General features: G+C 48.0%; 2 protein-coding genes across 2 annotated transcripts in view; both read left to right on the plus strand.

Moving 5' to 3' along the window:
- PTGFRN (prostaglandin F2 receptor inhibitor) overlaps positions 1-12288 on the plus strand; it is a 70115-nt gene extending 57827 nt beyond the window's left edge. Inside the window, exons 7-9 of the mRNA XM_039841308.1 lie at positions 2501-2608; positions 7050-7355; positions 8859-12288. Coding sequence (XP_039697242.1) covers positions 2501-2608; positions 7050-7355; positions 8859-9025 — 581 coding nt within the window. The 3' untranslated portion in view covers positions 9026-12288. The remainder of the gene's footprint in view (positions 1-2500; positions 2609-7049; positions 7356-8858) is intronic.
- Positions 12289-12405: 117 nt separating this feature from the next.
- Positions 12406-23166, plus strand: part of CD101 (CD101 molecule) — a 38391-nt gene continuing 27630 nt past the window's right edge. Inside the window, exons 1-6 of the mRNA XM_039841307.1 lie at positions 12406-12750; positions 13592-13796; positions 14002-15404; positions 16937-16994; positions 17594-17694; positions 20639-20756. Of these exons, the coding sequence (XP_039697241.1) occupies positions 20714-20756 (43 nt within the window). The 5' untranslated portion in view covers positions 12406-12750; positions 13592-13796; positions 14002-15404; ... (1 more) ...; positions 17594-17694; positions 20639-20713. The remainder of the gene's footprint in view (positions 12751-13591; positions 13797-14001; positions 15405-16936; positions 16995-17593; positions 17695-20638; positions 20757-23166) is intronic.

The raw sequence follows: 23166 nt of genomic DNA on the forward strand, positions 1-23166 counted from the left end.
CAAAAACAGCATTACCCTAGACATTGACCATAAAAAAAACCAAAAACCACGTTTCCAAGCCTGGGGTAATGGCCCACATTTACAGTGAATTGTGGATTTCATTAGCAGGAACCCCCTGCTATGACAAGTTTACGGTGAAGGTCTTTTCCCTGGTCCTCGGCTGCATGGAAAGCCAAAGCACAAACACGCTGTTGTTCCCACAGCTACGGCCACTAGGGGGAAATTAGAACTGTAACTCAGGACCTAGAAGGCATTTTGGGGTTTTCTTTGGAAATGTAAAGAAAAAAGAGTGAAATTAGTCCAAATCAGATAAGTCTTTCTTTGCTAGTTCAAATTAAGTAAATAAAAATCTGAATCAGTTGTGAGGCCCTCTTTATGTTTGATCATTTCGTGGTCTCTTACGAGTGGCCTGGATACTTTGAGAAGGCCCCTTAGCGTAGCTCTATTTTATAACCGTGAAATTTCTCGTCAGAGAAAAAAAAATGTCCCCTTTGGTCACCATGGTTGCTACTAACCTGTACCCACAGATGGCCGTGTAAGGCATGAAGTTGTCCCCCTAGTCATTACCACCGAGCAACTCAAAGCAACTGGATTAACCCTTTCCCACCTCCTTGCTGTCGTAGAGCAAACCCAGGGTGGTAAGCCCCTGAGGGCACTGCGGCCGAGCGCCCAGTTAATTGAAGGACGGGACGTCCAGCAGTGCGTACAGTTTCCCTGTCCTCTGTGCTTTCACCCCTTTCCCCACTTCCTGCTGCCATTCTCTTATGTTCTCTGTCCCCTAGAGCAGCGGTCCCCAACCTTTCTGGCGCCGGGGACCGGCGCTCCTATGAGAAGCTAATGCCTGGTGATCTGAGGTGGAGCCGAGGCGGTGATGCCGGCGCTGGGGAGCGGCCGCACATGCAGATGGAGCTTTGCTCACTCCTCTGCTGCTCACCTGCTGCTGTGCGGCCCGGTTCCTAACAGGCCACGGACCCGAACTGGTCTGCGAACTGGTCTGCGGCCTGGGGGTTGGGGACCCCTGCCTTAGAGTTAAGTCCCTTCCTGCTGCTTTCTGGCTAATCCAAATTCTCAGCACAACCCACCCAGGGCTACCTGACCTCTCTCGGGTTTCCATATTCTACAACTGCCCTTCACCGTTATCCCAGCAAACCACAGGTCACTCGTGGACTCGGTGTTAGGAAAGCAATCTGATGAATTCATCTCACTATTGATGCTCACATGAAAACAGCCATTTCAGTTCTTTGCCTCATTGGGTTGCATGACCTTTTACTCTCTCATGATCATTTCTTTTCTGTGTTTAAAAAAAAAAAAAGCACTTTTTTTTCCCCTGGTAATCTGATTTAAAAGGTGGTAACACCTGTATTCTTAGCTTCTAATGGGTTTCAGAATCAGTGTCCAGGGTCATCTATCTTTGCTTCACAGGAACTCCAAGGGAAATCCCATAATATTGGTATTCTAGAAACTTCTTTAGGTTTTATTGTTCCTAGATATTAGGCATTGGGATAAGATAAATGTTGGGTTCTTTAGGATTAGGTCGGTTTGAGGCTATGTAACGCCGCCGCCTAAAAATCAGCTGCAAAAGGGTTAAAAAACACACACAGTATCTGGCCCCTCTCTCTGGCTCTGAAGGGCATTGGAGCCACAGATAATTCTCTTTATATGTTCAATATTTATACTTTATATTTTGTTTCTCACATGTGTGCTCATTACCTCACAACTGAGAAACGTAGAGGGAGCCCCTCTGCCTTGCAGTGAGAGGATCCTGTGAGGGGTCAGCATGGTTGGGGTAGAAATATCTCCTGGCTTTTGGGAAGAAGGGGAGCAGTCCTTTATAAAATGAACTGGATATCAAAGGAGTGTCCCCAGGAAAGTGTGTGACACACACCCGATCTGGGTAGAGTTTTCAAGGCATGTCCATGCCACCTTGATTCCCCTGGCAGGTGGCACCGTGCCTTCAGTGCTCCCATGATACCTGACGGAATTATTGTCATCGTTGGCCCTCCAGTCTCCTTACTGGGTTTCAGCCTCCTAACAGCAGGGCCTCTGTCCCCAGCACCCAAAACAACGAGGCTGCTCATTCCAGCGAGACCCAGAGCGTCCCTGATCCAGGCCTCATCCTTCTGATTGTCAAGCCACCTGGCCTGGAGATGAACCACACAGAAGCGACCCAGGCCGTACCCGGGTGGGAGGTGGTGGGGGCCTTTAAACGAGACACTGCGGTTGTCATCAGAAAAGAGGTAAAGGAAAAGCCACTGTAAGGACAGTAATTTTTTCGCAACGGTCGTATTTTGGTTGTAATCTTAAAATGAAGCTCATTCAGGTGTGCCCAGGGACATGTCTCTCTCAGTAGAAGAAAAGCGACCTTAGCACACCTATTTTGTGAGTTTCTAGCCCAGTTCCAAGGAAGGGGATCCTCATTCAAATAGTCTTTAGAGCATCGAGAATGGAATGTAAGCAAAAGTGTGAAAGAGAATAATGGGGTGACGTCACTTTCTCGCAGGTCCTATATTTAATGCCTCCGTGTATTCGGACACGCCATCAGTCGTCCGGGGAGAGCTGATCAAATTGTTTTGCATCATCACTGTCGAAGGAGCGGCTCTGGACCCAGGTACTTTTCTCCATCCTTTCTCCTTCCCCATGTGGCTTTTATAAATGCTTCTTGCATCATCCCCACTGTGTTATACCAATGTGGAGGTCAGGGATTGGATTGTCTCTTTATCCCCAAACTGCTCAGCTCAGGACTTTGTTCTCAGTATGTGTTTAATAAATACTTGTTGAACAAGTGCATCTATCGATTAGATGATTTGGTAACACATCCAGACATTTAATCTGAGTTGTCAAGGAGATCACTGGGCCCCTTCCAGGGCCGGTTCAAGCTGATGCGAAACCCACCGGCAGAGTCCAGTTCCTTCATTTTTATCTTTCATTCTCTTCTTTTTCATTCAGATATGGATTGAGCTCCTTCTGTATACGGGGGCTGTTCTAAATGCTGGGAGTGAAGTAAGCATCCAAAGTCTGCCCGCATGGGGCTTGCAGCCCGGTTAAGGAAGCAGACAAGAAAGAAATCACCATATAATATCAGATGGTGATTAATGCTATGAAGAAATACAGAGTAGAACAAACGAGTAGCAAGTGACCAGAGGGTGATAGTATAGTTTAAATTCTTAGGAAAGCTTCATAAATTCTTTTTCTGCAGAAAACGTGAGCATCGCGTTTTTCAGAGTTGTGGGCTGTGGGTCTTCCGCCTTTTCTCCTCAGCCCTCTCGGCAACCAGTCAATGATACTCTCACTTTTTAAAAGAACCTTAAGTGCACTTACATGTCTTTGTTGCTGAGCAGAACTGTGCCCACCTCTTCCTTCTCCTAAAGAGCTCGTGGAGAACCCGACTCGCGGTCTGGAGGCTGCACATCTCGTCTCCTCTGGATGCCTTGACCTTGGGCGTCTTTGCATCGCCTGTCCCATCACAAGCAGAGCTGTGGCCTCTCACGGGCCATTTTCATGCCTTAAAGAAAAGGCCAGTTGTACAGGGTCTGTGCCGAGACCGCCAGACGTGTGGCTCCGGGGTGGAAGCAGGAAGCAGGTTTTCGTTCCACGCTAAAAGGCAGACTGTGCACAAAGTGAGGGCGGCCTGTAACGAATCCAGGGTGAACACCGTGAGCGGGACACGGAGCAGAGTGGGTGTGGAGGAGTAGAGGCCCGCGTGGCCACCGCCCAAGGTCAGGCTCCTGCTGGAACACCCGTCGAGGGTTCAGATGGCAGCTCATTCAGAGTTGGCAAGTAAAGGACTCAAGCGGGAAGCATATTTGGCTCTGTGGGCCAGATGGTCTCTGCGGCAACTATTCACCTGTGTCGTGGGAGAGCAGATTAATGTAAACCAGTGGACGTGGCTGTGTTCCAGTAAAACTATTGACAAAAACAAGAAGTGGGCTGGGTTTGGCCTGTAAGCTATGGTTTATGACCCCGGAAATTGGTGATCGGCACCAAAAGTGGCTCTGTTAGGGAACGAAAAACACAATTGAGCTTGAGAGGCAGGAAAAAGAAGAATTGACGGAAGAGACGAGAAGGAAGAGAAGGAAACGCATCCAAACCCACAGAGTCGGTTAGCTCTGTTCTGGGGGGTAAAGAAGGAGGAGCCTGACCCGCGACGAGCTGCCGTGACAGTCACGTGCTGCTTAACGACCGGGTCTGCTCCGAGAAACGTGTCGTTAGGCAGTTTCGGCGCTGTGAGAACATCGCAGAGTGCGCTTACTCACCCGTCGGGGGAGCAGCCCATCGCTGTTTACTCCAGCGTCGCCAGACACGAGGACCGCAGTGCCATGGCCATGACGTCACTGGGCGATAGGAAGTTTTCAGCTCTTGGTCTGTCGTTGACCGTAACGTGCTACGGGGCGCACGACTGTGCTGTGCCTGTGTGCGGAGGGCGCCAAGTAGGATTCAGAGGTGCAAATGAATGTAAAAGGAGGAGACTGCCAGGGAACGGACAGGGAAATCTTTTTAAAAGTTAAAAGAACGTAAGACCATTTTTACCCTTAACGTTCGTTTAAGATATATACAAAAATAAATCATTTAAATGCTCTTTCTCAGTTAATTAATGGGTCACCAACTGTGCCCTTAATATAAAAAGCGTTTTCCTCCAGAGTAATTGCAAAAGCTATAGGTAGCTGTTATCTTGCAGATCACAATTTTCCAGAACTTTGCACTCTTGGACTGTGTGGGTGGAAGATTCTGAATAATTAAACACAAGTTGTAATTTCGTTTTTCCTTACGCATCCTACGGGCTCTAAAGGAATTTTCTTTTGGAAAGGACACGTTGTGTAAGTGGGCCAGATGCCAAGGCACTCGTGTGCCAGGGTTTGGGGGGAGGGATGAGGCAGATGGCCGTTTCGAGGCAGTGGCTCGGGTCAGTTTCTCTAGAAGCAGAGCCTGAGACACGTGTGCCAGTGATTCATGGATACTGTGGCTCTCAAGAGAAAACCATGAGGGAGCAAGTGAATCCAGGTGGAGCAGGCAATGATGTGAATTCAAAACAAGTCTAGCTCCCCACAGGGGGCTCCGGAGCGTGGGTTTTGCCGCAGAATAATGTGGCCTCCTTGAGGTAAGGGACTGGCTGAGCTTCTCTGTCCCCCATCACTCAGCCCTTGTCCACAGGCTGAATGGCTGGGAAGCAAGGGTGTTTTGTCACTGGCCAACAGGTGGCTTCCATCAGCTGAGGCCAGTCCTCTGGAGGACAGACAGTCCAGGTGTGAGAGAGTCGGCAGCCAACGGCTGCGGCAGCTGGGGACTCCGCCACAGGCGGTGACATCCTTCCTGCCACAGCTCCTGTTGGTAGAGAGTGGTGTGTCCAGCTGTGGAGGTGAGCAAGTTCACGGCGACCACCTTTTATTGAGCACTCGCTGCGTTCTGGGGACTGTTCTAAGCATTCTGTGAGGTAACTGACTTAACCATGGCGATGTCGTCATTCTCATCTCACAGATGAGGAAACTAAGTCACAGTGAATTTAAGTGACTCACCCAGGTCACACGGCCAGGCTAACAAGGGCTGGTGCCGGGCGTCTAGCTCAGGGATCCTGGCACAGCAGGACTGGGGTTAGAGTCTAGGGACAAATAACGGGGACACAGCGTGACTTTTTGCCTTCAGTAACCCCCCCAGCACCTGCAGGTGACAGCAGCACCGAGCTAGAGTTTTTATACACGACAGTGATGTGGGTGTCTGCTCTGCTCAGGCACCATGAGGGTGTGAGGACGTTGGCGGTGTGGACAACACTCCCTCTGCCCCAGAGAGTTGGTCTTCATGGCAAGAGATGACCTGTACACGGGGAGCCATCGAGTTTTACGCTCAAGTGCCACGGTGGGTCGATGGGAAGAAAGAAAAGGTGTTTTGGGCATCGGAGTAGAGAGCTGTCATCCCATAGGTAGAGCTGAGATTTGTCGTGGACCTTAATATTTTTAGAGTGAGTCGAAAAGGAATTATCATCTGGATAATTTTGTAGAAATTCTTGCAAGCCTCTGAGTATCATTTCTTTCTTTGCCTTATGATGTGCTTTTTGAGGTTGTTAGGAGTGTGTTTTTCCTGAATGAGTAAATATGGCTTTGTTTAACAAAAATTGTGTAATTCCACATTTATGTGGAAAGCCTTGTCAAGTGGATTTAAGATGAAACAGTGTTTGTGGCCTTGCAGTCCTTTCTCATCTGCTGGGTGAGTCTCAGACCTGCCATAGCTGATATCAGTTGGTAACAGTAGAAACAAGGGGGCACGGGCTCATGATGTGCGCTCCGTCCCCACATTCTATGAGAATCGCCCCTTGTGCCAAAGTCTCATTTCTCTTATGCCCGTGTTAATTTATTTGAGGCTGTTAGAACCTTAATTTTGCAGAGTAATTTTACGATTCAGCAGCATTACTCTCTGGGACTGTTAGACTGTGCTCAATTTTCTCAGCTTGACGGTTTTTTTCCTCTTGTTCTGAACTTAAGCACTTCTGCAGGGGGAAAAACACAGCAAACAATAAAATCTAAACGGTTTACAACTCTGAGTGTTGGACGAGTCGCTCGATGTGCCTTTCCTTCCTTGCGACTTTCGTGTCCTTCCAGTCTTGGGTTCTTCTGCCCGAAACGTCAAAGGACCCTGCTTTCTTTGGGAGACAGAGCATGTGATGTCAGCGTGTACCAGCTTTACATCCTGCGTTCTCTGTAGGACACAGCTTGGGGTCTGATCCTTGTTCCTGTGCATCTTAGGCCGAGTGGTGGCGGGGGCGTGGTTTAGAGGGTGGACTCTGGAGCCAGACTTCCTGGGTTGAGCCGCACGTGCTGCTGCCCCCCTGGCTGTGTGGCCTCGAACAAGGTATTCGATCCCGCCGTGTAGAGTGTGGAGTGTCCATGTAGAGTGTGGAGTGTGGTAAGACCTTCGCCACAGGCTCCTTGTGAGGATTCGGTGAGACCTAAGGCAGGTGGAGCTGTCCTGGCTCGTAGTCAGGTGACGGGCACGTTAGTCATACGTAGTCTCTCTCTCGGCCCACAGTACTGACCCTGGGCTTTTGGTTTGCTCATCCGTAGATGACATGGCCTTTGATGTGTCTTGGTCTGCGGTGCACTCCTTTGGCCTAGACAAGGCCCCCGTCCTGCTGTCTTCTCTGGACCGGAAGGGGATTGTGCACACAGCCCCGAGGGACTGGAAGAGCGACCTCAGCCTGGAGCGGGTGAGCGAGCTGGAGTTCTTGCTGCAAGTGCACGGCTCCGAGGACCAGGACTTCGGCAACTACTACTGCTCCGTGACTCCCTGGGTGAAGTCACCAACAGGCTCCTGGCAGAAGGAGGCAGAGATCTTCTCCAAGCCCATCTTTATAACTGTGAAGATGGATGGTAAGAATGGCAGGCAAATACTTCTCTTGGGGTTCAGGGACTCTTCTCTCTGTGCAGTGCTGCTGCAGCTGGCAGAGCCCAAGTTCCCCCGTGTGAGGAATGTTGGCCTGCTTTGTCTCTAGACCTGGCCGGGACAGAGCACGAGCAGCCCTCGCTTGTGTATTGTGTGCTGGAGGCACCGTTGAGAAATGATTTTGAAGACTGATTGGAAAGATTTTTGATGCTTTCTATGTATTACGTACAAACCCACTTTACTGTGTCCTAGAGCTGGCACAGGTTCTGCCGGGCAGAGGCCGAGAACAGTCGAGAGAGCATGTCTGGGTCTCCAGGCAAGGCTGCGATGGGTTTCTGCCACTCTTGCCCAAATGGTGGTTTCGCTTCTTGGAAAGGGAGACTCCTCCTGGTGTCCCCAACATGGATGAGGTTCTTCCTGGAACCCCAAGATGGAAGGATGAGCTCTCTGCCTTGTTAGCCCACACTGACCACCAGGGTCAGCCTGCCTAGGCGGTCAAGGGCCCCCTTCCTACCCCTTTGGTTCCTGAGCACCCAATGTGGGGACAGTCATTCCTTAGTTAATGAGAACCGTCTTCTCTGCAAAGATCTTCAGAGTAAACATTAACTGAAGAAACTCCATGGAGAGAACTCAAGTCCAGGGGTCCCCAGGGGTCCCCAGGAGCTTTCGAGTGTGTGTTCCCTGCTGATGTGTCAGTGTGGGAGAGACTGGAATTGGGGGGAAGCTCTTCCACAGGTGACAGCCTTTCTGATCCTTTGTTTCTTCTCTGGGAAAATGGGATGATAATCTTTCATAGGGCGCTCGTGAAAATTCAGTCGTACTAAATGTCAGGCACCTCCCACAGTGCCAGCATCCACACGGGGGGGACGGGGAAGGCAACATGGGGTTTGGGGTGTGGGATGTAAGCAGTGCTTATGCATTCCTGACACACAGTCACTTGTACCCTATTTGCATCTTAGAAATTCGTTGCTTGAAGTGACTCCATATGATAAACCCAGATTCACCAAACAAGTGAGGGGGTGATTATTCACTTTGCTAGATAATTTACTATAGTGTTACTTAAAATAGCTCCCCTAGCACACATCAGTTATTTGATGCATAGAATTGATTTACGCACATTTTTTTTAAGGAGGCATCTGCTGCCGAATATGTGCTGCCCTTATACTGACTTTTAAAAATCAGTCTCCTGCCAAAACCCTAAAAAGCAAATTGACATTCAAAGACGGCGAATGAAGTCTTTGTTCTGTTTTCCTTTTCTCCCCCACGGAGCTGGGCGGGGAGAGATTTGCTCTTTTTTTTATTTTTTATTTTGGACAGAGGGCCGAGCCGCTCCTGTCTCAAGCGCTGGGCTAGGTGCTGGGTGTGGGATGAATGAGATCTGGTCTTTCGGGGAGACTTCGCTCGGGGTGGGGAGCGCGGGGCCCGGTGCTTCCCTGGGGCCGCCTCCCGGCGTCACTAACCCCGCTTCTCTTTGCTGTCCCCCCTCCCAGTGCTGAACGCCTTCAAGTACCCGCTGCTGATCGGCGCTGGGCTGTCCGCGGTCATCGGGCTCCTCTCCTGCCTCATCGGGTACTGCAGCTCCCGCTGGTGTTGTAAGAAGGAGATCCAGGAGACGAGGCGTGAGCGCCGGCGGCTCATGTCCATGGAGATGGACTAGGCTGGTGTCCGGGGAGGCGGCGGCCGGCGGGACGGTCCAGGGGTACTTTGGGCGCGAAGAGGACATTTTCACGAGACGCGTGTTGCGCGAAAACCCAGTCCTCTCTCATCTCAGGTGGGACCTGGCGCTCTCCTCTGCATGTCAAGCTCTGAGCGCGGACACGTTTACCAGCACACAGCTTCCCTCCCCACGGCACTGGCCGGCGACGGCCGGGCGCGTGTGTCCCCAGCTGCGGCTTTTTAATGGTTAACCACCTAATTTTTTTCTCCTACTGGTTTATAGATGTCTGACGTGTGTGTATGTGTGTGTGTGTGCGCGCGCGCGTGTGTGTGTGTGTCTTTCGTTTCGAGGGGTTGTGGTGTGAGGAAGGGGTGATGGTATTCGGAGTTCTTTGTCTTGGGTCAGCAGGTAACTGCCTGCGGGCTGAGGCCGGTGTCGCGAGAGCTGCCAGCTGCCACCCTGTACTCCGGCCGGAAGTGACAACGCAGGGCAGCGCCAGAGGCTCGCTTGCGCCACCGGCGCCACCCCCTATTTTCAGGGGTTTGGGACTACATTTGAAATCTAAACTTGCAGTATGTAACTTCTTATTGAGCCCAAACGCGTATTGTTTCTTGCCCCCTCTGCCCTCTGTCCGTTTCTTTGCGATTTGCTTGGAGTGAGAATGCGGAAGGGGCGGCCCTGGAATCTAGAATTTGGCTCTCCACCGAGCACCTTATCTTGCCACCTTAGCCTTAAGAATGAATATGAAGAAAAATACACAGCCACCTCTGTCCAGGGCAGTAGTTACGAAGGTCTGCAAGGGAGGGGAGGTTGGGGACAAGGGAAGGAACCGACACCCCGATTGTGCCGAGGCCACAAGGTGGATCCTGAGAGTTAGGTTTCTGCAGATCGTGCCGGGATGCTCAGGGGTGCCAGAGGCGTGTCAGTCGGAAGACGCCATCTCCACGCCCCTCTCCTGCGTTCTGCAGGAGGCAACGGCCTTGCGCACCAACGGACTGCTGGGGGTACCCACATATAACCCACCTCCTTCACAAGCCGCTTGGTCTCCTTAACGTGAAGGAGAAGCACTGCTTGCAAGACTTTCCGACATCACGGACTCAGAAACTGTCTAGAAGAACCATGCGTTTTCTCTGACCTTTTCAGTCCCTCAGGCCTCTGTAAGGCCCCCTGCAGGGGGCTCGGGAGAAAGGATCCACCTCGTAGCACGTTTGCCTTCCTCTTAGGAGCACGAAGGAAACCAGCAATGTTTTGCCGTGAGGACAGCCTGCAGAGCAGACCTGAGAGCGGAGCGGAGCAGAGGCCATCCTGACTTGTCTCGCCCCCGGCACGGCGCTGCCTTCCGCCAGGGTCCCAGCGGGGCTTTCTGAGGCTCACGGGGACTCAACGTCCCTCATCGCTGTCCTCCGTGCTGCTGTCCTGGCTCCGAAGGCTCTAACACTGCTCTGTCTTCCGAAGGGGAAAAAGGATACATTTGTTTTGAGCAATAAAGTCATACAAAGTGATGGCCATTCATGTGTGGCTCTTTGTCACAAGGGGCCGGACGGGCGGTACCCCTCCCGGCTCACCACCCTCCCCGCCGCTTCCTCACTCTGCTGCTCCGTGATTCATTCTGCACTTCCCAGTGAGTCACCCCCAGGTGATTTCCACTTAAGTTTTTCTTTTTGTTCTGCCCACCGAGGGGACCACTCGTGGGATAGATTTCTGCACTAACGGTGGCAGTACAGATGACCCGCAGGCCTGGCGTCTGTGGCAGGAAGACGGGCAGCCGGCATGACTCAGCAGAGCATAAGTGGTGGAGGAGGAGGAGGCCTTGACGGCTCTAGAGCTGGGTATTTTCTACATGTCATTTCCTAACTGCTGTTTTAGAGGAGGTGGGTCGCAGGTGATGGTCCAAACCGGAATTCGAGAGAGAACCCTACACAGGTGCTGTGTTGGTAGTGCCGGTGCCTTCAGGCCCTGGCAGTTGTCACACTAAAAGCAGATTCAGGATCATGGTAGCCCAGGCCCTTCTTGGTAGACAGGACACGTACTTAGCTTTGGACGTGACCAGGTGGCCCCAGGTGTGTGCGAAACCATGAATGGGTCACACCAGACACTCGGTAGTAGTGAAGGTGACGTGTGCTCACACGCTGTACCTCTTCCTTTCAAACTGCTGTTGCAGTTCAAGGCTGGGGTTGCTAAAGCATTGACCCCCAACCCCACCCTCTGTCCATTGGGCCGGCCAAACTGCAGGTCACTGGGGTAGGGGGCAGAATTCCCAGGGCGTTGTACCAAGGATCTCATTCCTTCTGGGGAAATAAGCTTGCCTGGAATGTGTGTCCTTTTAAAAGTGTGGGATACACTCTTGTTGTACCAAATAGAGCCGCCAAGTGCTCTTCTGGAAGAGGCTCCTGCCAGAAGCACTGGAGTGAGTGGAAGAAGGACCTAGCCACAGTTCACACAGACGAAATTGCACTTCTTAACAAAAAGAAACTTTATGAAATGTTTGGCTTTTTTTTTTTTTTTTAATCATAAAAGTATCCCCAGAAAGAGCTTAAGCTCTTTCAGCTAGGAGCTTCAAAATTACTTTAAATTGTTTACTTTAGAATGTTTACATACACTTTACACTTAAAAAAAAAAAAATGCAAACTGACTTTTTAACCACTTTTCAGACTTTTCACAGTGGAACTCTGACTTACCAACTGGATTTCATTAAATTTTAATTTGGAAATGTATTTATTTGTGTCTTTTCTCCCCTCCGGCCCACACTGGCTTCCCTGAGGTCCCGGCGAAGCAGGCCTCCCCCACCTGAACCCTGTGTTTTCCCTGGTGGCTCTTGCTTCTTGCTTTGCAGACATGTCTGCAGCCATGATTTTGTCACTGACATCTGTGAGCCAAAGACTGAGCCTTTTTTGGCAGGAGTAATAAGCAATACTATACAACTTGCTACTTTCAGAAAAAAAAAAAAAAATTTTTTTTTTTTTTAGCTTCACTGACGACGCCAGGAGAAGAAGGGAACTGAGATTTGGATAAGTTCTCCACGGTTTGACCAAATCCTCAGTGGTAAATATTGTATGCAGATCACTAGGAGAAAAAAGTCGACTTTCTTTTTTAGCGTGGCACATAAGGATCTGCCGAATTTTACATAGACAAAGAAAGGGTCTTGCGTATTTTTGTCCATATCTGATGTTATATGAACTAATTGTATTGTTTTATACTGTGACCACGAATATTATGCAATGCACCATTTGTTTTTTATTTCATTAAAGGACGTTTAATTTAAATCGAAGCCGTGTGAGGAACTTGACATTGGCCTCTGTTACCCTTCATCTCTGCGTGAGGGCTTCTGGCTGAATTGCAGTTGTAACTTTAGCACCTTCTGATCTCACTGAATCCTATGAAAGCATCGTAGCTTTTCACCAAAGATAAAAGAAATGGATTCCACGGGATCGATTTTGAGATTCCCACCAAGCGGAAAGGTGAGGGTCAGATGGTACAGAAGGTCCCTTGGTGTTTAGGTGAATTCTCATGACCCCAAGGTCTTCTGCCAGGAAAGAGAAGTTACACGTTGTTCCTGCAGATGAGGAAACAAACACACCAAAGGTCTGTGACCATATCGTGCCTGGAGCAGTGTGGCTTTTCTGACTCATGACCCAGGCTGGAGCCAAACCGAGGCAGGAGGTGCTCGCTGTGGTCAAACCAAACCGGTGCTGTCTGCAGGCCGCTGGCTTCGGGGCCCCGGACTGGTGAGAGCACAGGGAGCCCCGACTTTGCAGCCACTGGGCCTTGGATGGCCTCCCCCAAGGACTCTGCTGTTAGCCTCATCCGTGTCCTGGGCAGGGGTCACCTCACATTGCTCACATTGCAAGGTCTTCGGGGACTGACGCCGTGCCAGGCACAGTGAAGGTACCGGCAGGTCATAAATGCGCAGTTAACACTCCGCCACAAGAAAGGGCCCATCCCCGCGTGCTGTCAATGAACTGGGGGGCTCTGCTGGCCTCGGAGCGCTGGCACAGTCACAGCTGGTCTTCAGTAGTCCCCTACCTACTGCTGTATCTGTTCCTGCCTCAGTTCAAATTAAAGACAAAACAAAAACTTGCCTACACACCCACTGTGTGCCTAGGCATTGTGTTAGCTCAGGGAACCTGCCACTTACTTGTCCTTGGGCACACACTCTGCTCGCCTACACCTCTTTCCACCTGTCTAACTCATACTTCTGCTCCAGGTCCCAGGGAGCCTCTTCTGTCCCTCTGTGCTAGGTGAGGATCCTCTGACAGAGGCTCCGATGGTCTGAAAGTGGCTCGAAGACAAGGACTATTCGCCACTGTGTCCCGGCATCTAATTGTGACAATAACTAACACTGAGATTCTTAAAACGTGCCATGCACTGGGACAAGTGCCTCGAGTCACCTTGAGGTGGCGACAGCAGAAGCTGACTTACCTGCTCTCCATGTAACGGGATCTTCCGAATAACAGCCACACCGTTTCCTCTCACCCACAGATCAGTGGGTGTGGCACTGTTTTAAAATGCAGGTTTTACCCTGAAAAAAGTAAAATAAAATAAAATACGGGTTTTATTATTACGTAGATACGGCAGGGCCGACAGACGGATCAGGAGGTGACTATCACTGCAAAGATCGTTTGTTATACTCAGATCCCAAGAGGAGGGTGCACTCCATGCCACACCATGGAGGGCCACACGAGGAGGCACCAGGGTTTCTCGTGAGGCGGAGGGAGCCAGAGAGCAGGATGGCAACAACAGCCTTCGTTGTGGTCTCTACAGGAAGGAGCTGGTGAGGGCTAGCAGACCTACGATTGACTTTAGCTGGCTCCGGGGCGTAGGGATTGTCTGGTCAATCTGTCCCTGGGGTGATGAGAGCAGGGGACAGTGGTTCTGAATGGGCAAGCCCAATGGAGGAGGGGAGGGAGGGTGGGTTCTGGATTGGTTGGTTTGCACATGAAAGGCGTGCTCACAGGCGAATCATTTTCTTTCTCTAGGAACTGGCTAGCCTTGGGAGGGGCAGTGTCTCCAGGATCAGCAAGGCCCTAGCTGTCAGAGTATCAAAAAACAGAAAATAAAATGACATGATTAATACACTCCCTGCTGGGGACTTGTATACTGCTCAGGTAGGCCTGGGTGGCTCATCTCCATCCAGGGAGGTGACACTCACCTGAGTCTTCTCGTTCTGTTTATTTTCCAACCTGTTTGTGCCAACAGTACTGGTTACTAGAATTACACACATTCACTGAGAAATACGAATGACAAAGAAAGAGGTATCAATAAAAGTAAGATGAATTCTCTGGAGAGACTCCATAGAGGCAAATTGCTTTTTAAAAAATGCTATCAGTTTAGGTCCAGGAAAAGCAGCTGTAAAAGATTGAGGGGGGACAAATTATAAAAATGGGGAAGGATTCTGTAGTCCATTGGGATTACACAAATGGTTTTTAAATTCTTACTCCATTTTAAAGAAATCAAGTTGTAGAGAAGACATAGGTTTGGGTGATGGAACATTCCAGACAGCAGACTCACACTCAAAGGGAGGGCCAGGGCCTGTGCCAAGAGATCGGTGAATGACTTTATGTGTGTGTGGTCAAGGTGAAAATAAACAGCTTAGATACATAGGAGTCTTTGTGATTCCCAACTTTACCTGACGTTTCCTGTTAATTGATCAACTAACAACTCTTAATTGTGTCAGACAATGGAGTTTCTACTGTTATTGTCCCCATTCTTATAGGTAAGAAAATTGAGACTTTAAGAAATTAAGTAATTTGCTTGAGATTTGAACCCAGATCTGATTCCAAAGTCCGTAAATGTTCTAAATCACCGCACCAGCCTCACAGCCTGAATGTTTTAGGTATTCAGTATTTCTTGGTTTTGGAGACATGCAAATAACTCATTTTATTACATATAATAAGTAAAATTAGAGACATTCACTGTCATAGCACAGAGGCGTGCATGGCGAACGCTATGTAAGGTGTCGAGAAAGGTTTCACATGGGCGATGCAAACCTAGAATTTAAATTTTTAAATGAATGGGCACTTACTAAGTAGCAATGGGGCAAGATCCTATGCAAAGGGTGTCGCATTTCGCAAAGTTAAAGAGGAAAATGATGATAAGACACATTGGGAAAAATAACTGTTTCTGTGTCTGAAGGGTGAGGTGGTGGGACAGTCCCCAAGGGCCAGCTCGTAAAGGTCAAGTCAAGGAGTTTGGACTTGGTCCTCTAGAAATACTTGGAGACCACTGACAAACTAACCGGGAGGGTGCAAGGCTATGCTTATGTTTGCATTTTAGGTTCCTCTGGCAGCAGAGGCGGTGGGGGCACAGGCGAGGCTGAAAGATGCATCAAATTGTGATGATCCAGGTGAAAAACTGAAGCCCTCAATTGCGACAGCAACAGGTAGAATACATTCATTACAGGTGTACCTTTGAGATACTACAGGTTCAGTTCCAGACCCCCCGATAGAGGGAATATTACAATAAGGTGAATTGTAATCTTTTTGCTGGTGGAGGGTCTTGCATTTAACTTGTGTAAAAAAAAAAAAATCTCTGAAGTGCAATAAAGCAGAGCACAGTAGAAACGAGGTATGCCTGTACCGATTTTAGCAAGAACTGATAGGACTTCATAAGTGGATGTGCGGTGTGGAGGCCGCCCACGAGTCTGGGTGGATGTTGGCGCATCTAACCATGAAGGGCAACACCAGCGAAGGAGAAAACGATGAGACTCAGACTCAGGTCTGAGTCTTCTGTGGGGCCTTCAAGTAGAAATGTCCAACACCAGCTAGAAAATCCATCTGGAGCTTAAGGGAGGAGATGGGGTCGGAGATTCGTTTGCAATTGTCAGTGTTCAGATGAGGGATGAGAGGCAGCAGCGTGAGGAGCCAAGGGCTGATGACAGAACCCTAGAGAAGAGGATCCAGTGAGAAGGAGGCAGGAGGAACTTGCAAAGGGGTGAGGGAAAATCCTGGGGAGCAAGTGGAATGGGGAGGAAGGAAAGAATTCTAAGGTTTGCCAGCAGCCGGTCATGCCTGGTGTCACAGGCATGGGAGAGCTGAGCAGTGTCCACTGCTGTGACCTTGGATGTGTGGGTGGAGCCAAGTCACACCGCAGTGGGTTGAAGTGCCGGAGAGTTAGGAACTTAAACAGAATACAGAACACTGGGAAGCTGAGACGTTTGAAGAGGGGAGGGCAGTGGAGGTGGTTTGAAATTAGGGTGAAAACGTGGCTATTTAGAAGGCAGAGGGCACCCGAGCTGCTTTATGGGCCCAGCAAGCCATGAATGGGCACCTGTATAAGGGGGTAGGATAAACCTAGAGCCCCGGTAAAGCAAGCTGCCTGTCCCCTCTCCTTTCTCTCTCTCTTCGGGGCCCATTCTGAGCCCTCCTCAGAACTGATCGTCAGTTAATCCCTGATAGGAAATTTGAGGGGTAGCCCTTCCCAAGGGAGTATTTGGAAATAGCCGTTGGCCCAGGAACCCCATCTGTTGCTCGCTCTTTGTCTCCTGCTGCCATCCCGCATTCCCCATCTCCTGCCCTGACCTCTCCCTGGCCTTTGCCTCTGCCTATTGGAATCTAGCGTGAGCTTTTCCCCGCAGGAAAGAGGGGTAGCCGCCCACCTCGTAAAGCTCTCCAGCCTCGGTTAACTACTTGTTGGCTCCTGGGGAAGCTGGGCCAGTGGGAAGTAAGGGACCTGGGCATCGTCTCCAACATGGGGCCCAAGTCACACCTCGGCCCACTCGAGGCCTCCATTTCCTCCCCTGTTCTATGAGGGACCGAGATTATTCGGTCCCTTCCTGTCACGTCACTGCTTGGTGTTCCATATGTGTAGACGTGAGACTCAGCCCATGCATCTTGGCAAGTCTCACACCTGGCGGGTAGCCATCATGCTCAGCTTCCTGCTGACTTCTTGGGGCTTTCCTTTTCTGTCCCCCAGGCATCCACTATCTCACACACGTTCTGCCTTCTGAACGTTATGAGTGACAAGCTAGAAGGTAAGACAGAGCACTGAACCGAAAGTCAGCAGGCAGCCTTAGAATGCAGCCATTTGGGAGTGGGGAGGTAGACAGGGGTCAAAGGGGTCAAATACTTGGTGACGGAAGGAAAATCTAACTTTGGGTGGTGAACACACAATGCTATATATGTATGTAGGTATGTGTGTATATATGACATTGTTAAATTATATACCTGAAACTTATTTGATTTTATTAATCAATGTCACCCCAATAATTTTAATTAGAAAAGAAAGAATGCCACTATTTCCTAGCCATACAGTTGTCTTGTTAGTTAATTCCTCTGTGCCTCAATTTTCTCATCTGTGAAATGGGATTGGTAATACTTATCACTCGGTGATGTGATTTATTCTATTAAACTATATATGTGAAAATGCCTCACAAAGAGCCTGGCATGTAAAAAGTCCCTGTTTAAATATTTCTTGTGCCTGAATGCTTAGGATAGGAGGTCACAACAGCTGTATTTTCTATGATTCTGTGGAATTAATATTTGGGCATTTTAAATTAGGAAGGGAAGAAACCTTATTTTTTCATTAATCTTGCAGGACCTGAAACAAGATTTTTTTTTTTTCTTTCTTTAGTACATTCCTGTGTTACTTTGTCCAGAACTGGCCCATCCGAATCAAGGCTACATTTTTACATTCCTTTCAACTGATAAAATTACAATGCAGTGATCCCCAAGGTAATAGAGTAACTGTCTCTCGCTGACTCTAGTTTTTCTTTCTTCTTCTTCTTCTTCTTTTTTTTTTTTTGACAACAGAAAGCTTCTTTTTCCCTCTGCAGAAAAGAAGTGACATCATCCTGTGAATGTTAAACTCTGGCAGAAATGGAGCCACTCAAATGGAAACAGAAAAAAAATTTTTGGCAACAGCCAGGAATGAGATGTTACATAGCGTTTACTTGGTTATGTGTATTTCAGGAATACGGGATACTCTGTGTTGTTGGCAATGGTTGCCTCTGTGATCAACGGTGATTTCTAAAATAATTTTCTTTTCAGTGCACTTAGCAGATTGATTGCATCGATGGCCCCGGTTCTTGACCTCTCCTTCTGCCCTGTCACTTTGAAGTTCCCATCACTAAAGAGATGGAGTCTGTTAACCCATCTCCTGTATTTGGACTTGGCCATGTGACTTGCTTTGATCTGCAAAATGTTAGAAGTCATGATGCAAGTAGAAGCTTTTAAAAAGTACCGATGTGTTTTCCCTAATTCTTTTGAACGCCTGGCATCACCATGAAAATGTGGCCAGACTACCCTACCAGATGGACGTGAAAAGGACCCAAGCCAAGGTCATCCTAGACCATGCCAGCATGGGCTGTGAACAAAAGTAAATGTTTGGTATTGCATTCCACCAAAGTTTTGTGATTGTTTGTTACACAGCAATAACTAACTGATAACAGTGCATTTGCTTAAAATTTCGGTGGCTTCAACCGAAATGGTAAATAAATTCTTATATTTCAAGCCACACTTATATTATAGTTAACAGCCTAGAGAGGTAGTTTGAAAGCTCCAGTCTAGATAAACTACTCTTTAAGTGTTTCCTAAATAAAACCTGCTCATCCCCACCTCCGTATCTTTGTAATTCATTTCTCTCTACTAGGATATATGTCCTTCTGTCTCTTCTCTGTCTGTTTGAATCATACCGAATCTCTAAGGACCTACTTAAAACCAGCCTTTTCTGAATGACTTATGGTGCCCCTGCCTGCAGTGGTCTCTTCAGCCTGTTAACTCATAGGCTATTTCTTGCCTAAACCATAAATTGGTTACCCAACACATACAGCTTTATGTGGCTACTATTTCTTAAGTACAGTCGTTTATTAAACTAGAGTCCACGTTCCTGGAGTTGTAGGGCCCAACTTGCCCTTCTTTTACCACCCAAGCCTCATGCTCTTTCTCTCCTTCAAATGTCCATATCTCTTTACCTGTATTTCTCCTGGGGGACTTCACCTAATTTACCTTGCGTGACAGCCACTCATGCTCTTAGTCCTTTCTCACTCACCTCCACCTGCTCCACCATCTCAAACAGAAGTTCCCGTGATCGGAGGCTACACCGTAATTCTGCATGCACCCTAGAGCATGTGCTCCATTAAATATGTAAATACTTCTTCATCTACCTCTGCTCTGTCTTTATGTTACATACCCTAATGTAGGCCCTCATCATTGCACATACGGAAAACTGGAAAAAAGCTTATAACTCCTTATTTGCTAATTGGTTGAGAGATGAGGCTTATAACACCTGCCTCATCTCTCAACCAATTAGCAAATTCCAAACATGGAATTCAATGTAAAAGGAAAATCTGACCAGAGCATTCTCTTGCTTTAAAAAAAACTCTCAATAGCTCCTTTTATTTATTTATTTTTTTTAATGGGGTAAAAGCCAAGTTTTTCAGCCTGGCTTGCATGGCCCAGCAAGACCTGCCTGCCTCGCCAGGCCCTTATCCCATCACTCTAGCCTCAAACTTGACTCTAGCAGGAAGACGCAGCTGGCTTGGCGTTCATTTTTCATGCTAAACCATTTCTGCCCAGCTGTACCTAGCCTTCTTCCTCCCTGGTGGTTTCCTTGGGCCTGGCCCAGCCCATCCTGACCAACCCTCCCACCCACCAACCTCCCCTACTTGTTTTAGGCGCCTCATTGATCATTGTGCTTTCAGAGTTGTGTGGTGATGGTCTGATTCAGGTTAAGTTTCTTGAGAACAAAAGCTGGGTTGTTAATATTTTCATATGTGCACAACCTACCACAGCAGCATCTAGATCCTAGAAGGACTAAAATATTGTTAGATGGTTGGGTAGAACTGGAGATCCACTTGTAAATGTGGCCTGAAGCTGACCAGTTGGTCACTGACCCATCGAAACATAGGCCTGACCAAAGGAACTCGTCCTCGGCGAGCTCATCCCTTGTCTGGTCTGGTCTTCTAGGACTACAGTGGGATTGAGTTGGCCAGAGTTCAGTGCCAGCTTAGCCACTCAGTCCGCCGCCATCTCTGGTGCCCAGGCCCACACCGAGCAGATGAAGATACCCTTAAATGTCACGTGACGGTCAGTGACATTCACTGAGCACTCACCATGTCCCAGGTATTGTTCTAAGAGTTTTAAGTAAATCAGTTCATTCAATTCTCACAGCAATCTTATGAGATACACACTATTAGTATCTTCGTTTTATAGATGAGGGTTAGAAAAGGTTAATTAACTTTTCTAAGATCACACAGCCATTAAAAATAAAATCTACGTGCAAACGCAGGCAGCCTGACTCGAGAACCTGCCATCGTCACCATCACCTCATGCTTCCCTGGGTTCACGTTTTCCAGAGATGCTTCTCTCATTTCTCAGGAATTTCCCCAGGATGGAAGGAGGGGTAAGGGCTAAGAAGAGAACTTTTTTATTTTTATTTATTCAGTTTTCTTAAATTCCCTTGTGATTACCTACTGATGCATATTTAGCCAGAATGAGGCCTGTATTTTCTTATTTTTATCTGTGTAAATACATACTTACCCATGAAGATAACTTTTTCACACACAAATTTGAGTGATTAGCAAAGGACCATAATGCAACCAGTTTTGTCTGTTGCAAAGCCATTTCTGTTTCTCAGTGGGCTGAAAACCACACCATTGCTTCCTCTTTACTTTCGTAGTGAGAGCACAGCATTTGTCACTCGGCCTCTGAACAGCTTCAGGGACACCACCAGGAAAGGTCTGTGCTGGTCCAAATGGCATGCATCCCACGTGTGGCATCTTTCTTTCTCTTTCTGAGTAAGTGTCATAATTCTGCACATTTCTCTTGTCACAGGAGCTAGGCAACTGGAGGCTGCTGGGTGATAGAACAGGTCAATTTGGTCTCTACAAGAAAAACAATGCCACCCATCTCTGGTGTTGGCAATAATTTTTTAGTTTTGTCTATGTTACTAGATCTGCCAGTTTTGCTGGTTCTGGCTTTATCTTTTCTTTCTGAGCTAGCTTGTCCCTGGAGGTAATACGAGGTTTGGCTCCCCAGGTGAGAGGTGACCTTAAGGTTTGCCTAATGTTAGAGCTTGACTAGCTAGCATGCCTTGGGGATATGGCTGGATGGAAAGAAAGGTTATTAAAGTACTTTGTAGTTTTAGGCCAGGCTTAAAGAAGATTCTAGATTTCACCTGTGAGCTGAAGTGGGAGTTGACTACTAAGGGACTGAGAAGGGGACAGGAGGATTCACTTGGCTCTGCTGAAGGGCACATGGAGAGGCCCTAGCGGCATGTAAACATGCTGAAACCGGGTGGAGGAAAGGGAAATTGGAGGTGAATGAGAGAACGGATGAACTGGGCAGGGGCGAAGTAGTTCCAGGTAGACAGAGTAGGTAGCAAGTACTTTTGTGCACTGTGGGTTCCTTTAGCATCTGGTAAAGACTCTGGACTCCTTTTCAGAATAATTTCTTAAATGCATAAAATAGAATGTATAGGATTATACAATTATCAAAATATGTTTCAATGGATTGTGATGTAGTCATTCATTTGCTTCTTTACGCATTACATAATAAGATTTAGAGGCGGTCTGTTACCTACCAAACTTCAAAGCAGTGATGAATCTGAACAGTATTTCAAGAAACCTGAAACAACCACAATGGGATATGCAAATATCTATGGCTTGTTGTCTACATTCATTACTGAAGGAAATATAAAATTTCCATGAAGTGCAAATAAAGATGTAGGGTTTTTCTTTTTCACCCAAGTTCGTGAACCCTTTCATCTCGTACATGGACCCCGATTAAGAACTCCTGCCTTTGGGACTGGATTGAGTCAGTGCAGGGACTTGAATGACTGGAATGATAGGAGAACTGGAAGAATTTATGGTCAGTGTGGTCAGGGCTGTGGCTAAAGCATCGTAAGGACGCAGCATCAGCCAGGGGGTGCTTACTAAACAGTGGCTTGAGCTGAACTGGGCTCACGCCTCAAGAGACATTGGATAGTGCGAGGTAAGGGTCAGATCTGGGGCCTGACAGGGCGAGAGGTGACCTGCGGGGAAATTTCTAGGCCCAGTGCTGGGTGATCAGTGCCCACTAGGCTGGCCTGGCACGCATTGCTGACTAGGTGGACTCGTGGGATCCTTTGCGGGATGTTGGCTGGTGTGTTCCTGTTCGTCCAGTTTAGTTGTCTGAGTGTGATTCTCAAGGACAAACGCTCTCTGTGTGTCTGTCTGTCTGCTTCCCTCTCTCTGGTGAGCAGGCTGGAAGGCCTTGGGGGGTGCAGAAAGTGGTAACCAGGTTCAAAAAGGAGAAGCTAGAAGCTTTCCCCTGACTCATTGAAACAATTAACTTAAACTGGGTTAACTATTTCTTTCTTCTACATTCTGACTCATCCTTGGCCCTGATTTTGTACAGAACCACAGTTTTTATGTAACGAACACATAAATCAAGAAGTAACTTGAAAAAACTTTGCTATTTGTCTTCATAAATATGAAAGAGAAAAACAAAAGTAATGAATTAAATGATGATCAATCAGTCAATTGCATTATTTAGCAAATATAAACTTTATTCTACTTTATTTTTTCAATAGATAGAAAGACTGGTTAACCCTATTAGAATACGGTGCTAGCTGAGGTTAAGGCCCTGGGTGAACGAGCTCTTGGATTTAGCTCTAGCACGTCTGTGATCTGTCACCCCTCACCCTCACTAGTTGCCTTACACATAAAAGCCATTACCAGGGGAGCCTGCAGAGGAGGGGCTATTGTTTGTCTTACTAAGACTGTATTCATGAAAAAAAAAATCACACTAACTTATGGACGGAAGCTGTCTCAGCCTCTGAGCATATAGGTTTCTTGCATGTGCAAAGAAAGAAGTTGCTTGTGTGTGATGTTCTCTGGTAGCTTTTGCATTAGGTGGACTATTTGAAGTGGCTGTTTTTGTGTAGCAAAAAGGTCCAAATATGGGCCATTTTATATGGTTCAGCTTCCATTCAAATAATACTGAAATGGCAAACTTGGCAATCTCAGTTATAATTTTGAAAAAAGCCAATACCGTCAGGGAATTCTTCGTTTTTCCAAAGTGTGACTCCAGTGCGGTACGTTCATATTGAGCTGTGTGCCCAGCAGTCAACGGAAATTTGAGCTGCTGTGCAAAGGTATCTGAGCCTCCGTCCATTAAAGGGGAACGTGACGGCACAGTCCCTCGAGGTATTTTTGCTCTTTAGGA

The sequence above is a fragment of the Pteropus medius genome, unplaced genomic scaffold, assembly GCF_902729225.1.
Source record: "Pteropus medius unplaced genomic scaffold, Ma_sr-lr_union100, whole genome shotgun sequence".
Lineage (NCBI taxonomy): Eukaryota > Metazoa > Chordata > Mammalia > Chiroptera > Pteropodidae > Pteropus > Pteropus medius.